The following is a 15,988-nucleotide window of genomic DNA, read 5'->3' on the forward strand; positions in this document are numbered from 1 at the left end:
TTTTGATATGGGCATCCCAACATACTCTGGACCTGGTTCAGGCCTTGATACCAAAGATCCTCAGTTACTTGTTGTGCTTCAAACTGCCTGGCCTTTCATTCAGTTCTGTCAAGGTCTACCTCGCAGCAATATCTGTTTGTCAGCTTCCTGAACAATCATGCTCTGCCTTTTCTTGCTCAATATTATTGAAGTTCCTCAAAGGGCTCTGACATATTTACCCACCAGTCAGAGAACCAGCTCCTGCCCAGGACCTCACATAGTCCTCCCTGAGGCTCAAAGAGCCTTCCTTTTGAACCTCTTTTGGAATGCATCTTACACTACTCATTCTGAAGAGGATATTCCTAGTGGCTGTCACTTCAGCCAGAAGAGTGAGTGATCTTCCGGTGGTTGTGATTGAACCTCCATATACAACATTCTGCAGGGATAAGGTGGTGCTAAGATGTCACCCAAAATTCATCACCAATGTGGTCTCACAATTTGATCTACCTGTCTTCCTGAAACCACACTCTGCACGGGGGGCGGGGGAAGTTGCACAGATGAGATGTCCGGACTTAACTGTATTACATTACAAACTGTTCAGACTGTCTCCCAATCTATTTTAGTGGCTATAGCTGGGTGTTCTGAAGATCAGGCCATCTTCTCAAAGAGAATATCCAAATGTATATGACAGTGTGTATCACTATTTCCAGTTAACTTGTGTAACCCTCCCACCAAACATCAAGGCGCTCTCCACCAGAGCTCAAGTGACATCTTCCACCTGCTTTAGGAATGTACCAATATCAGAAATTTGCAAAGCAGCAACCTGAAGTAACCAGCTGACCTCTGTCAAGTAGTATGCTTCAGACTAAGCTGCAAGGTCCAATAACAAGTTTGCGAGAGCAGTTCTTTTTCCATTGGTGTTTGACTTACACAGTTGAGTCTTCTCATTCCCATCATCCTTAGAGAATACTACTTCCTGTTACTTACAGTGGGATCCACACTGATGCATACTCGAAGAAGAGTACTTACTCTGTAGTAACTGGTTCTTCAAGATTTCAGTTTGGATCCCATAACCCACCTTCTGTCCCTGCTTTTGGAGTCCTCAGCTAACACAGGCTTTGAATTGTGAGGCAACTGAGGGAGGTCACAGCTGCTCCATTCTTTATGCCCTCACAGAGGATCAGGAAGAGGCACAGACCGCATGTGCAGCTCTAGTGGAGAACGCTAGGCAAAAACCTCCAATTCTGCATACATGCGGCACATGTAGACAGTAGAATTCATACTGACAACATCTTGAAGAACCTTGGTTAAGTAGGGTTAGTAACTGTTCTTTTCTTCCTTGTCGTATATTTCTGATAGTATAAAGAGGCAGAACTTAAAGGAATGAGATCCTCACCTGAGCTCTGGCCGAATTATGGCACTCTGAGCCTTTCACGTGGCATAAAGGGTTCCCAAAACCACTATAACCAGCGGGGGGAGGATTCCCTAGCATAGGTAATGTGAAGGACAGCCATAACTTCCAAGGATCCCTTGCATGCTCTGTCATCTGGGGCAAGAGAGGCATGTTGCAGTGGGACCAAAGCACTCAGCTTCATTAGGAAGATTCCAGGCAAAGTTGCAGCCCATAAGGAGCCCAGGGAGCCTGTTCTAATGACAAGACCAGAGTCTGGGCTGTCAAAAGGGCTTGTGTAAGCACAAAAATTCTACTGCTTAATTTATATCATGATAGTTGAAGCGGTATAGACTCCCAATGTGGACACAGTTAGTTATACCATGTATAAAGGAGCTTGTATAAGCATAGCTTGCCTTTGTGAGGGAAGAGGAGTAAGTTATGCTTGTATAAGGCACCTTTCTATTGATGGAACTATTTTGGTAGAAAATCACACCCTTACCAAAATAGCTAAATCACTACAAAAAATGCATGAAGACCAGGCCTAAGTTATTCTGGGGCTCGCACCAGCCCCTAGAGCAGCCAAGAATTGGGAGGTCCGAGGAGAGCTCAAAAGCCACCTAGCAGAAGGGCAGTCCAAAATCTCCCCCAAAATAATTATAACATTTCATTTCTGAAATTAGTTCAATGATTATCCTTGCATATATGTAATCAGCACACAGAAATAAGAACAGATTGTATTTCACGAGAATTGGCTAGCTAGAGCACAGAGCAAGTGGCTTTAAAAATTTATTAAAGATGTAACCCCTTCCCCTCCCCCGGTCATAGCTTAATTGCAGTTTATTCAAGAAATTTGTCAACCTTACTGTAACTGGATTTATAAAGGTTATTTTTCTATCAAATATTTGGTTTAAACAAAACTATCCTGGTAAATTGTCTGACCTCTGTTTAACATGAAAAAAAAAACTGAATGAATTTTCACGGTAAACTTGTGTATTTACAGATTAATTCAGTAAAGTAGTTCTTAATATCTGTTAGTTTCCTAGGTTTAGAATCATAGAATCATAGAATCATAGAATATAAGGGTTGGAAGGGACCCCAGAAGGTCATCTAGTCCAACCCCCTGCTCAAAGCAGGACCAATTCCCAGTTAAATCATCCCAGCCAGGGCTTTGTCAAGCCTGACCTTAAAAACCTCTAAGGAAGGAGATTCTACCACCTCCCTAGGTAACGCATTCCAGTGTTTCACCACCCTCATAGTGAAAAAGTTTTTCCTAATATCCAATCTAAACCTCCCCCACTGCAGCTTGAGACCATTACTCCTCGTTCTGTCATCTGATACCATTGAGAACAGTCTAGAGCCATCCTCTTTGGAACCCCCTTTCAGGTAGTTGAAAACAGCTATCAAATCCCCCCTCATTCTTCTCTTCTGCAGGCTAAACAATCCCAGCTCCCTCAGCCTCTCCTCATAACTCATGTGTTCCAGACCCCTAATCATTTTTGTTGCCCTTCGCTGGACTCTCTCCAATTTATCCACATCCTTCTTGAAGTGTGGGGCCCAAAACTGGACACAGTACTCCAGATGAGGCCTCACCAATGTCGAATAGAGGGGAACGATCACGTCCCTCGATCTGCTCGCTATGCCCCTACTTATACATCCCAAAATGCCATTGGCCTTCTTGGCAACAAGGGCACACTGCTGACTCATATCCAGCTTCTCGTCCACTGTCACCCCTAGGTCCTTTTCCGCAGAACTGCTGCCTAGCCATTCGGTCCCTAGTCTGTAGCTGTGCATTGGGTTCTTCCGTCCTAAGTGCAGGACCCTGCACTTATCCTTATTGAACCTCATCAGATTTCTTTTGGCCCAATCCTCCAATTTGTCTAGGTCCTTCTGTATCCTATCCCTCCCCTCCAGCGTATCTACCACTCCTCCCAGTTTAGTATCATCCGCAAATTTGCTGAGAGTGCAATCCACACCATCCTCCAGATCATTTATGAAGATATTGAACAAAACCGGTTTGGGGGAGTGGGGCTTGTCGGGGGGAGGGTGGGGGTTTGGTGCCGGTTTGTGTGTGTGGCTCGTCGGGAGGGTCAGGATATGACCCAGTCAGGGGGTATGGATGCACGGCATTTGGGTGGATGAGGGAGCAGCTCCCTGTACAGTGATCCTTCCCCCTGCAGCTGAGGAGCGATTGGTGCAGGAAGTGCAGGGGAGGAGAAGGGGAGAGTTTGCAGAGCTTCCTACAGCCAGGGGAGAAATCTGGGGGGATGGGTCTGATATGACCCCAGTTGCTGTGCAAGGGAAGAGGAAGTCCCGTCCTCTCCAGCCCAGCTGGGACTAGCAGCTGAGCCCAGCACTGGGTAGGAGCTACCAGCCGGGTCTTTTCCGGTCCTGCCCCCTGCCCCACAGTGACTTACCTCTCTGCCGGCTGCCCTGGGTACCCAAAACATACTGTTGGGGAGGGTTGCATGACCGCTCTTGTGGCTTCCCTTTGCTTCCCCATCAGAAAGTCATTTTTCTGCAGGGAAGCAGAGAAATCTGCTGGGGACACTAATTCTGCGCATGCATAGTGGTGCAGAATTCCCCCAGGAGTAACAGTGTGTATATGTGTTGTTATCTATATCTATTTCCCATAGTGCTTGTAGCTGGTCATCTCAAAACATACAACTTGACTAAACCTTAGAACAGCTATGATTTTATTGTTAATTGTGTGAGGCCTTATTTTCTAATGTTCGAATGTACATGCAATAGATAAGCTATTCAGAAAAAGGTTCACTGATGATTTAACTTGACAAAACATTTAGCATATTTACTAAACTTTTTCAGAGTATACTAGAATGAGAAATTCCAAAGCATTAAATACATGAAATACATGAAAACTATCTAATTTAACTTAATTTAAACTTCTAATTCTACATCTTTTCATAGTTATAAGCATAAAGCATGGGCTTTTCTAAAGTGCATAAGGTAGAGACGAGGTGCTCAACTCTCTTTGACTTTCAAAATCTAGAACTTTAAAAAATTGTTTGTCTCTTCTGCAAGTAGGGCCCATGTGCTAAATCCTGCAGTCTTTACTTGGACAAAATTGCCATGGGAGTTTTCTAAGTGAACAAAACAGAATTTGTTGCTTAATGAATAGTAATTGCTATACATGGCAAAGATTCATTTTGATAGATGCATTTCAGCCTTAAGGAAACAGAGTGTAGCTACAACTATTCTTTTATTGAGAATCTATGTGCAAATTACAATTAAGTGTGTGGGTCTAGGTGTGAAATTTTTACATGAACGGTCTTTTTCTTAAAGGTGATCTAAAGGGGTTGACTTTTGTATAGTTTTTAAAAAACAGGATAAAAACATTTTGTGTGTGCGTCTTTGCAAGTCATCTTTAAATGGTAGTGTTCATGTTTAAGGGCTAAACTAACATTTGTTATTTCAGTCTCTTTAATATATGTACATTTCAGATTTAAAGCACAAACTGGAATCTCTTGAACAAAGTTTAGTGCAGTTCAAAATGCATGGTTTTTTTTCTTTCAAGTGCAGGCAATCAAAATTAAGTTGTGATGTGACTAACTGTGTACTGTAATGTCTCTGAAACCTTGTGATTGAGCTAAGAGATGATAAATCTTCTTGTCTCAGCATCCAGAGGAGTTAGTCTTTGAGACAGCTGTTTAGAATGTTAGTGAATATTTATATACCTCATAAAAGATTCAGTACCTTTTATGTCTGGTGCAGACATCACGCTACCCTTGTTCAAATCACTGCCTATTCTTCTAATTTATTTATAGCCAATATATCAAGGTTATTTGACCGTTTTTATAAGGGTCTAGAGTGGAGCTATAAAATTATTATAGAATAGCATTCAGAAGTTTTGGATTATGTTTTGGAACTAGTTGTGTTCACTAGACTGTATTTCAAATATCAGCACACTTCTACAAGTACAGTAAACTTCCCCCACCCCCAGGTCTCTTAATTTTTTTTGTGAGTAGTAGTTCACTTGTAGATTGTCTCCCCCTGCCCTCTCCTTCTTTTTCATAATAGTAGGGCTGAAGCCTTCCTGAGCAACAGTGTGTCAGGCAACTGTTTCGGTAGATCAGGGGTTCTCAAACTTCATTACACTGTGACCCCCTTCTGACAACAAAAATTACTACACGACCCCAGGAGGGGGGACCAAAGCCCAAGCCCGCCCAAGCCTGCTGCCCCAGGTGGGGGGGGGGGGGTGGGCATAGCTGCCCCCTGCCCAGGGCAGAAGCCCTTGGGCTTTGGCCTTGGCCGTGGGCGGTGGGGCTCAGGCTTTGGTTTCACACTGGAAAAACACCAGTCTGGCTTTTCTAGAACCTATTAATAAAGCATTGTTTGGCTGAAACTGGCCACTAAAATTTGCTTCAAATTTAATGTTGCCCAATGAAATTTGCCATGTTGCTCCGTGAAAATGGCACTTCTTTTCAGGGGTGGGGTAGAAGAGGAACAGCTTTACATATAATACTTGCCCTTCTCACACAATCTTCATAGCCTATTTACTAACTAAACTCCAAACCTACCCAAAGAACAGAACAACGTAATTGACCAAAAAAACCCACAAACCCGAAGATATTATGCGTATTTAAAGATGAAGCCTTAATTATATAGCAGTCCTTCCAGAATATATTATAATACAGATACTTATTCATTAAACATCGATACCATCAATATAATCCATAGTTTCCATATGTTATCAAATATATCTCCTTTGTCCTCTATTTTGTAAATCATTCTCTCAAGCACTTTGTTTTTCAAGTTGAATTGTCTTGGCTAATTCTGACAGGATTTGTCTGTCTTCACTGTAGTTTCAAGGTTATTGTACACCTAAATGTTATTTAAGTGGCCATTCTCTTATATCCCATCCACAAAGATGGAGTCTGTTCCTTTCCTGGCAGGAGAGACACATTAGAATTCTGAATATTGACATTCACAATTGAGGAGATTCTGAATGCTTCCATCCTGCTGCTTTGTCTCCAGATTGTGGATTTGTCATGTTGCCTTCAAAAATCCCCCATTTCATCTCCTTGGGTTGGTAATTCACAGGTCATAGATATCAGAATCTGGATTATATCTTTCAGAGTAGCAGTCGTGTAGTCTGTATCCGCAAAAAGAAAAGGAGTACTTGTGGCACCTTAGAGACTAACAAATTTATTACATCTGTTAGTATTCAGTTTTAGAATCTGATTGCCTCCCTTTTAAAACCCCAGGATTGGAGCAAATGTAAAGTCAATAATATGTTTTTAGGATAATTAAAGTCCGGTCTGCAAGTCATAACTATGTTGTTTTAAATATGTTTGTCTGCACTGAATTTAAAACTTAATTCTAAACATTCATTAATTCTAAACCCTTGTCTCCTGAGGGTTCCTGTTCTGGGTAGGTCAATTTACAAGCTGCTCTGTTGGACCAGATGCAGCTGCTGCTGGGTTCGAGTCTCCTAATTACAACTTTAATGTATTCTCTCAGAAATGTGTGCCAGTTTCTTCATTCTTTATCAAGCCTATTCCCCATAGTAACAAGTCACAGCATCCATTTTGCGTCTCCGATTTAATTGAGCATACAAATTGTGTCCCATAGGAAAAACCCCAGTTAAATGACACACACTATACAAACTAGTTCATTTATTTTTTCCACTCCAGGAGATTGACCACTTGCAGTGTGTCTCACTTTATAACAGATTTGTTATATTTTCTTATTATATGGTACCATTTTTATCAACAAATTACTATTCAGCTGTCTGTCTTCGTTATCTGGAATCCAATAAACTTTTGTTGCAGTGGTTAAAATGTATAGCTCAGCAAAAACATTCTATTCTGTCAGTTTCCTGTTGCTGTCGGTTTCTGTTACGGCATACTAGACTCACCACCCTTTTTCTACAGACTATGGGGACATTTTTGCATGCAGTCTGCTTTTGAAAATTTCAGAAATATCCCAAACATCTGAAAAACACTTAATCTTTAAAATCAGGCTTTTCAGAGGTTCTCTAATGTGAAATGAAAATCTATAATGGCCAGATGTCTTCTGCTGTTTACCTTCATTTCCTTACTGACAAGGATTAAATGAGTTTGCATTCAGCAGGGAAATAATTAATTTTAGGGAGAAAGGGAGCATGTCAAATTATGTGTGGGAGTGGGCAAAAATAAAAATTGGGTACTGGTTTTATTGTAATCATCAATAGTAAAAACATGATACCTGTGAGGTTACAGTACAGTTATTACCTCTTTCATTGTTTGGAAAGTTTATATAAATTAAAACATTTAATAATTTCTCATATCTTTTCTTTCTGATGCATCTCTTTAAAATCTTATGTTAAATTAGTATTTACTTAATTTTAAAATAAGTTTTAAGAGTATAACATTCTATTTGTATATTTGTATGTCAAAATTATATCAGAAGGTGCTGGATTTTTAAAAACATGATACTATGAGGCTGCTAGTTAACATCTTACTCTTTCTTTTGTTTATCAGTTTCATGAAATAAAACATCTTACTACAATATTCGGCTAATCAGCAGTTGATAAGCTTATTTACTACACAGTGCTAAATATGTTGATTTTAATATACAATTTAGCCATTCAAACATAATGGCCAAGATTGCTCAACTTGAGACATCTTAAACTTGCCTAATGTTCAGAAGGCATGTGCTTAGCATTCTGGAATTCTAGGCCCCTTTTTAAATACCTCAAGTTAGGTACCCAAAGTCATTATTCACTTTTGAAAGTCTTGTTCAATATATTTTGAGAACTTTAGTTTTAAGCAGTATGTGTAACTTCCACCTACTTTGTAAAATCCTTCCCTGTATTGAAGTATGTTTGTTTGATTTAAGCTGTCATCCGTAGGATTTCTTAACTATTAGCAGAGGTTTGCTGAAGTAGAATGATGGTACTGCTTGGTATTCTTCCCCTCCTAGCATCTACTCTGTCACTGTATCAGAGTGTACTAAACATACAAATGTCACCTTGCTAGGTGCAGAGGAACAATTTGTCTGTTCTACTGTTACATTAATTTAGAATGGAAGAGGTATACAGGACATTTTGCTTAGGATCTGATTCTTAAAAGTGATAGGATGTCCTATGTCTTCTGTTGTTAATTCCACATCATGCTTTTGCTTCTCATTTTATTAACTGAAGATTTTACATCATACGTATCCCTTTTGCGTTTTGTCACCTTTGTCTTACCTCTTTGTAGTGTAAAATATTGCTTGTTACTGTTCCTCTTAATTCCTTTCAATAGTGAACTTCTGAATTCCTTCAAATAATTGGGGCATTAAAGTGTTTTCTGAGCTAGCGATATAACAAAATGAATTGGTGATTAGTCATCTTCAAGCATTGTGATATTTAAGCACTTTCTTACATAATACGGAAACTGTTACGCCTTTTTTTAAATAAGAAATTTAAAAACAGTTACATCTAACAATTAGATGTGCCAGCAGTTTCAGATCCATATGTACCTTGAGGTTACCACTACTTTGACTAGACTAGAATAATAAACTTAGGCTAATCTTAGAGTCCTGCTTTTGTTTTATGATATAAAGGGAGTGTATCGTTCCTGGCTGCTGGGAGGGAGGGTGTCCTTCCTCCTTTCTTCTCCCCTCTCAGTAATGAAAGAGAATTCTGGTGTCAGTCAGTCAAGGACAAATGCAATTCCCTGTGTTTCACTGATTGTATGTTTGTGGAATATGTTGTGGCTGATTCTGGTCCTCCATCCCAGCTTCTATATGCTGTTGAAAAGTAGCCACAATGGACTGGGGAGAATCCTCCAACATAGAGCTGACAGATGTGGCCCCATACTGCTTGTCTTTATGAACTGCAGCATAGAGGAAATGGTGGGGTTGGTAGTGGTGTACTTAACACCACAGGGATTATGGGCTCTAGTACATGGACAGCTGTGAATGAAGGCGTGCTTGTAAAATAGAGGAGCACAGGGGCTGCTCTAACTTATGTCAGGGACCATTTTTGGTCTCTGCAGCAGCACAGAGTCTATGAGAGACAGACAGGTGGTTTAAAGGAGAGAGAATCTGCCCTGTTGAGTGCTAGCTGGAAATTCTTCTACCATGTATTGATATATTTTTGGTTTTCAGTTCTTTTGCTTATGAAAGTATCTAAATATAAACTTTGAACAGAGATAAAAAGTTGAGCACTTTTGATATTCAATGACAACATTTAGAAATAGTGCATGCAGTGTGGAAGTGTGCTATATGCAGTACGTAGACACATAAATATATTTTGAATAAACATCTATTCATGCATAACTTGAATTTAAAATGAACATGTATGCAGGCTTTATTAAAACTAAAACATTAATATTCAGTTGATTTTGTTGATTATTTTATTTTTGTATTTGTTATTCACTGTTGTACTTTTTCATTACAGAATGTATGACAATATGTCCACAATGGTGTATCTAAAGGAAGAGAAGTTGGAGAAGCTTACTCAAGATGAAATAATTTCTAAAACTAAGCAGGTGATTCAGGGACTAGAGGCACTGAAGAATGAACACAATTCCATTTTGCAGAGCTTACTTGAGACATTGAAATGTTTGAAGAAAGATGATGAAACTAATCTGGTGGAAGAAAAATCAAACATGATTCGAAAGTCGCTGGAAATGTTGGAACTTGGACTTAGCGAAGCACAGGTAAAATTGAAGCAGGGGAAATCATTTCAAGCTGTGTCTGCAGTTATGATATGAAAGCAAATGCAAACTTATGTCTTTTTGGACTGTGCTTTTGTTAGAGGTGTAGAATTGAACACTTGGATATCAATTCTTAGACTTACACAGAATTTATTAAAAATTAGCAGTGTCAGTTTGCATTCAGAAGTTTTTAAAACCTGATTATAGCTTGTAGGGAAGTAGGTTGAAATAACTATATAGAGTGACTGACAGTGGTGGTTTTAGTGCATTATGCAGCTAATTATGCATTGAGCATTAAATCTTGGTCCACTGAAGTAACACACAGCTATTCTTTGATTGACTTTAGTGAAACAAGAATTTTTATTTTATATATAGGCTTTCTTGTGGCACTTGCCATGTAGTGTCTGAGCACCTCACAGGTATTGATGATGCTCACAACAACTCTGGAGAGTTAGGAAAATGTTATCCTCACTTTATATATGGGTAACAGAGGCACAGAGAAATTAACTAACTTGCCTGAGGTATACAGAGCTGGGAATAGAACTGCTGAGTCCCAGTCCAGGACTATAATTTTAAGACCATCCTTTTTGTCCCTTGAATTTAGGATTATTTTTCTAGTACTTGGTACTGGTAGGGCATAAGGGTCTCTAATGTTCACCCAACATTTTAGTAAAATTAAAAAAAAAATAGTTTTGAGGGTTGGCTAAAAATTGAGTACTGAATCAGAGGAACTTTCCTTGTTTAAAAGAGAGAATCCCTCTACTGACTTTTTATGAAATGGCTTGGTTGCAAAAAATGTTGTTTTGGGGAAGGTGGGCAGATGCTGAAAAACATGATTTGTATGTGCATGAGTGAGGGCCAGAGAAGGGCATGTGATCTGCAACAAATTAGTTTGTGACTTCAGACTATTTTAAAAATATTTATTTTCAAAATGCTTTTTTACCAATTTGAATTCTTTTTTTTCAAGTTTAATATGCAAAGTTGCAAGAGATAACAAGAATGGTAGGACAACCAGTCTTTGGAGAGTGTGAAACCTTCCAACCCTTGTATAAGAACATATCTGTTGGCATTTTTTTATCAGTTATGTGGGGTCTTTAAAGTTAGCTTTTGTGGGTGTTTGTAGAATATCCTTATAGAAAAATAAAGAAACAGAAAAGGAAAACTGCTTAAGGCACTGGATTTAGACTCAGGAAATGAGACTCAATTCCTGGCTCTGTCAGAATTTTCCTGTGTGCCCTTGAACAAGTCTTTGAATATCTTTGTGGTTCAATTCCCAATATGTAAAATGAGGATAACGGTACACCACTGTGAGATAGAGAAACTCTGTGTGTGTGTGTGTAAATTCATTAATATTTGTGTGACACAGATTTTTTTCCTCTGAAGATAATACTCATTTTGCTAAAGGAGTAATCTAATTTCTCCTTTCACTTTCCCACCTCCACCAAAATTTCTCTAGAGAGTAAGTTTACAGAAGACTTCAATTCATTGTAGTATGTTATAAATCTGATAGCTACAGGCATTGTGAATAAACTGGGCAACATTTTTGCCTGGCTTTCCCAAATATACTTGAAATGTTGTGTGTACAACTGGTTACATGCAGATGAGCTAATTACTTATCTGTATTTTACATGTGTAAAAAATGGCTAAGTTTGGAAAGACCTGCTGAAAATTTGATCTTCTATGTAGATGGACTGGTGTGTATAAATATTAAATATCAGCCTGAAATTGATAGTTGTTTCCTGAAAGTTTATTCAACATATGAATACATTTACCCTAAAGATATCCTTTAAAGAACGATGTGACCGTCTGAAAAACTGAAATTTTAGTTAACATGAATCTTGCATATAAAAATATTCAGGTTCTGAGATGCTCAAAGCTAACTTTAAAAGAAACCTTTTTATGAAATCAAGGAAAGTGAGAACATAAATCAAGGTGGCAAACTCCTTCTCTGTGTATAGCCAAATGATCTCTTTAATTATATATAAGCCAGGCTTACAAAAGTGAAGGCCATAAGATGCCTGTGATCCATACCAGTTTTCACACTGCTGTCAGTGGGAGATTTGCACAAACAATGAATGTAGAATATGGTCCTTACATAGTAGTTAGTAAAATTACTTTTTACTCCTGAGAGCATTTTGCGCCAAACAATTCTGCGCACAATATCTTAAAATTCTGTAAATTTTATTTGTCAAATAAATGTGGAGGCTCCAGCATGGCATTGGGGCTCACAGGCCACTGGCTGCACAGAGGTGGGAGATCACTCTGCAGCTCCTCCCCACCCCGCAGGACATGGACTCAGTGGTGAGGCTGCACCCAACCCTGACAGAACACAATGACTGAGCCTGCCCCCAAAACACCCCAGAGCCCTGCCCCTCCACGCCAGGTGTACCAGCTGTGAGCAGACAGGCTCAGCCCAGCAAGATGTAAGTGTGGAGGGACTTAGTGTGTGTGGGGAATCCAGGTGTGGGTTGAGAGATTCTGTGGGGGGCAATATGGGTGTGGGTGGCTCAGTGGGGAATCTGGGGGTGCAGGAGATCTGGATGCACAGGGGCTTGTTGGCGGGTTCTGGGTACAACGCTAATGGGATGGACTGGGCAGGAGGGGTCCAGGTGAAAGTGGTTGGGGCTCAGCAGGGGTGTGGGCGGGGATAGAGTCTGGTTCAGTAGGGGGGTCCAGATGTCTGGGGAGTGGGGCTTGGTGGGGTGGGGATCCGGGTGTGGGTGGCTCGTCGGGCTGGTTCATGTGCAGAGAGAGAGTGGGGCTCACTGCGGGCGGGCGGGTGGTTCAGAGTGCAGGAGGGGGGTGAGGCTTGGCGGGAGGGTCTGGGTATGAGGGGGTGTGGGTGCACGAGGGTTATGCAGATGAGGGAGCAGCTCCCCATACAGTGATCCCTGCCCCTGCAGCTGAGGAGTGATGGTTGTAGGAGGCGGGTGGCGGGGTAGTTTGTAGAGTTTCCTGCAGCCTGGGGAGAAGTCTGGGATAGGTCTGACTCGGCCCTGAATGCCGTGCAGGGGAAGAGGAAGTCCTGTTTTCCCAGGCCAGCTTGGACTAGCAGCTGAGCCTGGCTCAGGGTAGGAGCCACCAGCTGGATCTTTCCCCTGCCCCACAGAGGTTTACCTCTCTGCTGGCTGCCCTGGGCACCCAAAACATACTACTGGTGAGGGTCACATGACTGCTCTTGTGGCTTCCCTTTGCTTCCCTGTCAGAAAATCATTTTTCTGTGGAGAAGCAAAAAAAACTGCAGGGGACATGAATTCTGTGCATGCGCAGTGGAGCAGAATTCCCCCAGGAATAACTTTTGCATTTAGCAGTATTAATGAGAAAAAACAATGCAGGAGGTTTTTAGATAGACACTGCTCTTTGTCCTTTGTTGGGTATATATGTGTGCAATTACCTGTCTTGTATGAACAGTTGTAATTGTACATAATTGTATATGCAGGTCAGATGTACAGTTGCACACCTTAGATTATTTGAATCCTATGATTATTTCCCCTTGAAGCATTATTAGGCTGGAGAATTAATACCCTATTGAGATGAATATTGGCAGTTCATAAACCTACCTTCACAGACAGTTTGATATAGGTGCTCAACTACTGCTCTATTTTGGGTTACATTTGGAAGGTTTCTTTGCAACCATACGGGCTAGAAACTTAACACATATATTAAAATGAAAGCTTACATTCTGCAGAATGTGAATTTTTCATGGAGGCTGAATAACATAATCAATTATGATTTAACATTTGCATTTCACGTTCCGGTTTGCAAACTTACAGTTGCATTTATGTAGGTTTTTGCATACATGTTAGGTACTTTGTGACCTTTGTCCAGCTATTCCAGAAGGATAGGAGACTTGATGATGTGATTTAATTAGGGCACAACTTTATTCCTAAATGTCTGGGAATCCTGGCAGAAAAAACTGCAGTGGAGGTAATTCCATAATCATTTACATATATGCAGGGGGCTGCTGTCAGTCCTCCTTTTTTACCCATTCTAGTATGCAGCCAACCTGCTGCTGGGACCTCACCATCACCCCCTCAAATGAGAGTTCAGGGGGCTATTGAGGGGGAGAGAGGTTGATTTTCTGCTATACCTGTCATAGGAGCCCTGAAAACCATTTGTGCCCTACAGAGTACCTGCACTGGGTATCTACCCCAAGCTTACATAATAAGTTGCAACATCATAACCTAATCTCGGTTCCATATTTTTTGCCCTAACTAAGCTCCCAACCCACTGTGAGGAATGTGGATAAAACCCCCACCTCATGTTGGCCAGTCTGGTGAGGGGTCAGGGGGATGGGAAAGAATTTTTCTCCTCACCAAGAAAGGAGCGACTAGTATAATGGGTACAGTGAATCATGACTAAGGCGACTAGTTTGTCACAGAAGTTATGGATTCCGTGACTTTCTGTGACCACTGTGACTTCTGCAACAGCTGGTGCACCTGGCCCGGGGGCCACCTGAGCAGCTCAGGCAGCCCCTGGGCTAGTCGCACTGGCCGGTTCTGGGGCAGGCTCGGGCCACCATACCCCCCCCCCCCCAGCAGCAGCAGGAGTTTGGGTATGGGAGAGGGCAGGGATTTGGGGCACGGGATGGGGTGAAGGCACTGGGTGGCACTTACCTCGGGGGGGGGGGGGCTTCCCGAACCAGCGACATGCCCCTCCCTCAGCTCCAAGATGGAGGCATGGCCAGGCAGCTCTGCACGCTGCCTAGGAGCTGAGTGCGGAGGGGATGTTGCTGCTTCCGTGGAGGTACAGAGCCAGGTAGGGAGCCCCCCTGGCTACCCTCCCCCATCACCTGTGGTGGGGAGCCCCCCTGGATCACCCCCCGAGCACCTGGGCTGACACCCCTCCACCCCCAAGCACCTGTGGTAGAGGCGCCCCCCGCAAGCATCCACAGCCCCTATCCTCCTCCTCCCCCCGCTCCCCCAAGATTTAGTCAGGGGTATATAGTAGAAGTCATGAATAGGTCACGGATTGTGAATTTTTGTTTACTGCCCATGACCTACCCGTGACTTTTACTAAAAATACCCATAACTAAAACGTAGCCTTAACCATGACAAAACCTGGTATTTTAACTACTACCAAGGATGGCAGGGTATGTGCTGCTCCGCCTTGTTCAGGTAAAAGAGCATTTTTCCTGCACCAGCATGGACATAATTGTCCCCCTTCTCTTCTGGTCACCTGGTGGGGATGGTTCAGTGTTCCCATGCTGACCTGGTATGAATCTGCCATAACAAGTAATTCTGTGGCTGTGTAACCCTTAAAGGGGCCACACACCATTTCGGACAAGGCGGAAAACAGCCTGTATTACTTCACTTGTGGAGAGGTTGTTCCCAGCTATCAAAGTACATTACTATAAACAGCATTCAAGGTAGCCAACTTATAAAAGCTGCTGTATGTTACATCTTTAAAAACAATCACACCACAGCATAGGGGTAAGAATTTCTTCAGATTAGTCTCAGCTGAGCAGCAAGCAAAGCTGGCAGAAGTAGAGAGAAATCAACAACCAAATGGAAATTATGAAAAGGGCCAGACAAACATTAACAGATTTCACAAGTGCAATGGTATCTATGCATGAAAAGCCTTATATGTTAATACTAAAGGAATGCATTGTACAGGAAGAATGTATTGTAGTCTCTCGTGCTTTTTAGGTAATGATGGCCTTGTCAAATCACTTAAACGCAGTGGAATCAGAGAAGCAGAAATTGCGTGCTCAGGTTCGCCGGCTATGCCAGGAAAATCAGTGGTTGCGTGATGAACTAGCCAGTACTCAACAGAAATTACAGAAGAGTGAACAGTCTGTGGCTCAGCTGGAAGAAGAAAAGAAACACTTGGAATTCATGAATCAGTTAAAAAAATATGATGATGATATTTCTCCATCAGTAAGTAGATGTACATTCAAAAGCATTGTGTCTTTTTGTTAGTAAGCTGCCAAGAGCTTTTTATTCGCAGATATGAATTTTTAGCAGTTAAAACA

The 15,988-nt window shown here is 41.5% G+C and overlaps 1 protein-coding gene across 8 annotated transcripts in view; it reads left to right on the forward strand.

Annotated features, from left to right (window-relative positions):
• LOC125638995 (kinesin light chain 1) overlaps nucleotides 1–15,988 on the forward strand; it is a 134,596-nt gene that overhangs the window by 65,037 nt on the left and 53,571 nt on the right. For all 8 annotated transcript variants that reach the window (XM_048855386.2, XM_048855380.2, XM_048855379.2 and 5 more), the window contains 2 exons: nucleotides 9,756–10,017; nucleotides 15,663–15,893. In XM_048855386.2, coding sequence (XP_048711343.1) covers nucleotides 9,756–10,017; nucleotides 15,663–15,893 — 493 coding nt within the window. The remainder of the gene's footprint in view (nucleotides 1–9,755; nucleotides 10,018–15,662; nucleotides 15,894–15,988) is intronic.

This window comes from Caretta caretta, chromosome 6 (assembly GCF_965140235.1).
Source record: "Caretta caretta isolate rCarCar2 chromosome 6, rCarCar1.hap1, whole genome shotgun sequence".
In the NCBI taxonomy this organism is placed as follows: domain Eukaryota; kingdom Metazoa; phylum Chordata; order Testudines; family Cheloniidae; genus Caretta; species Caretta caretta.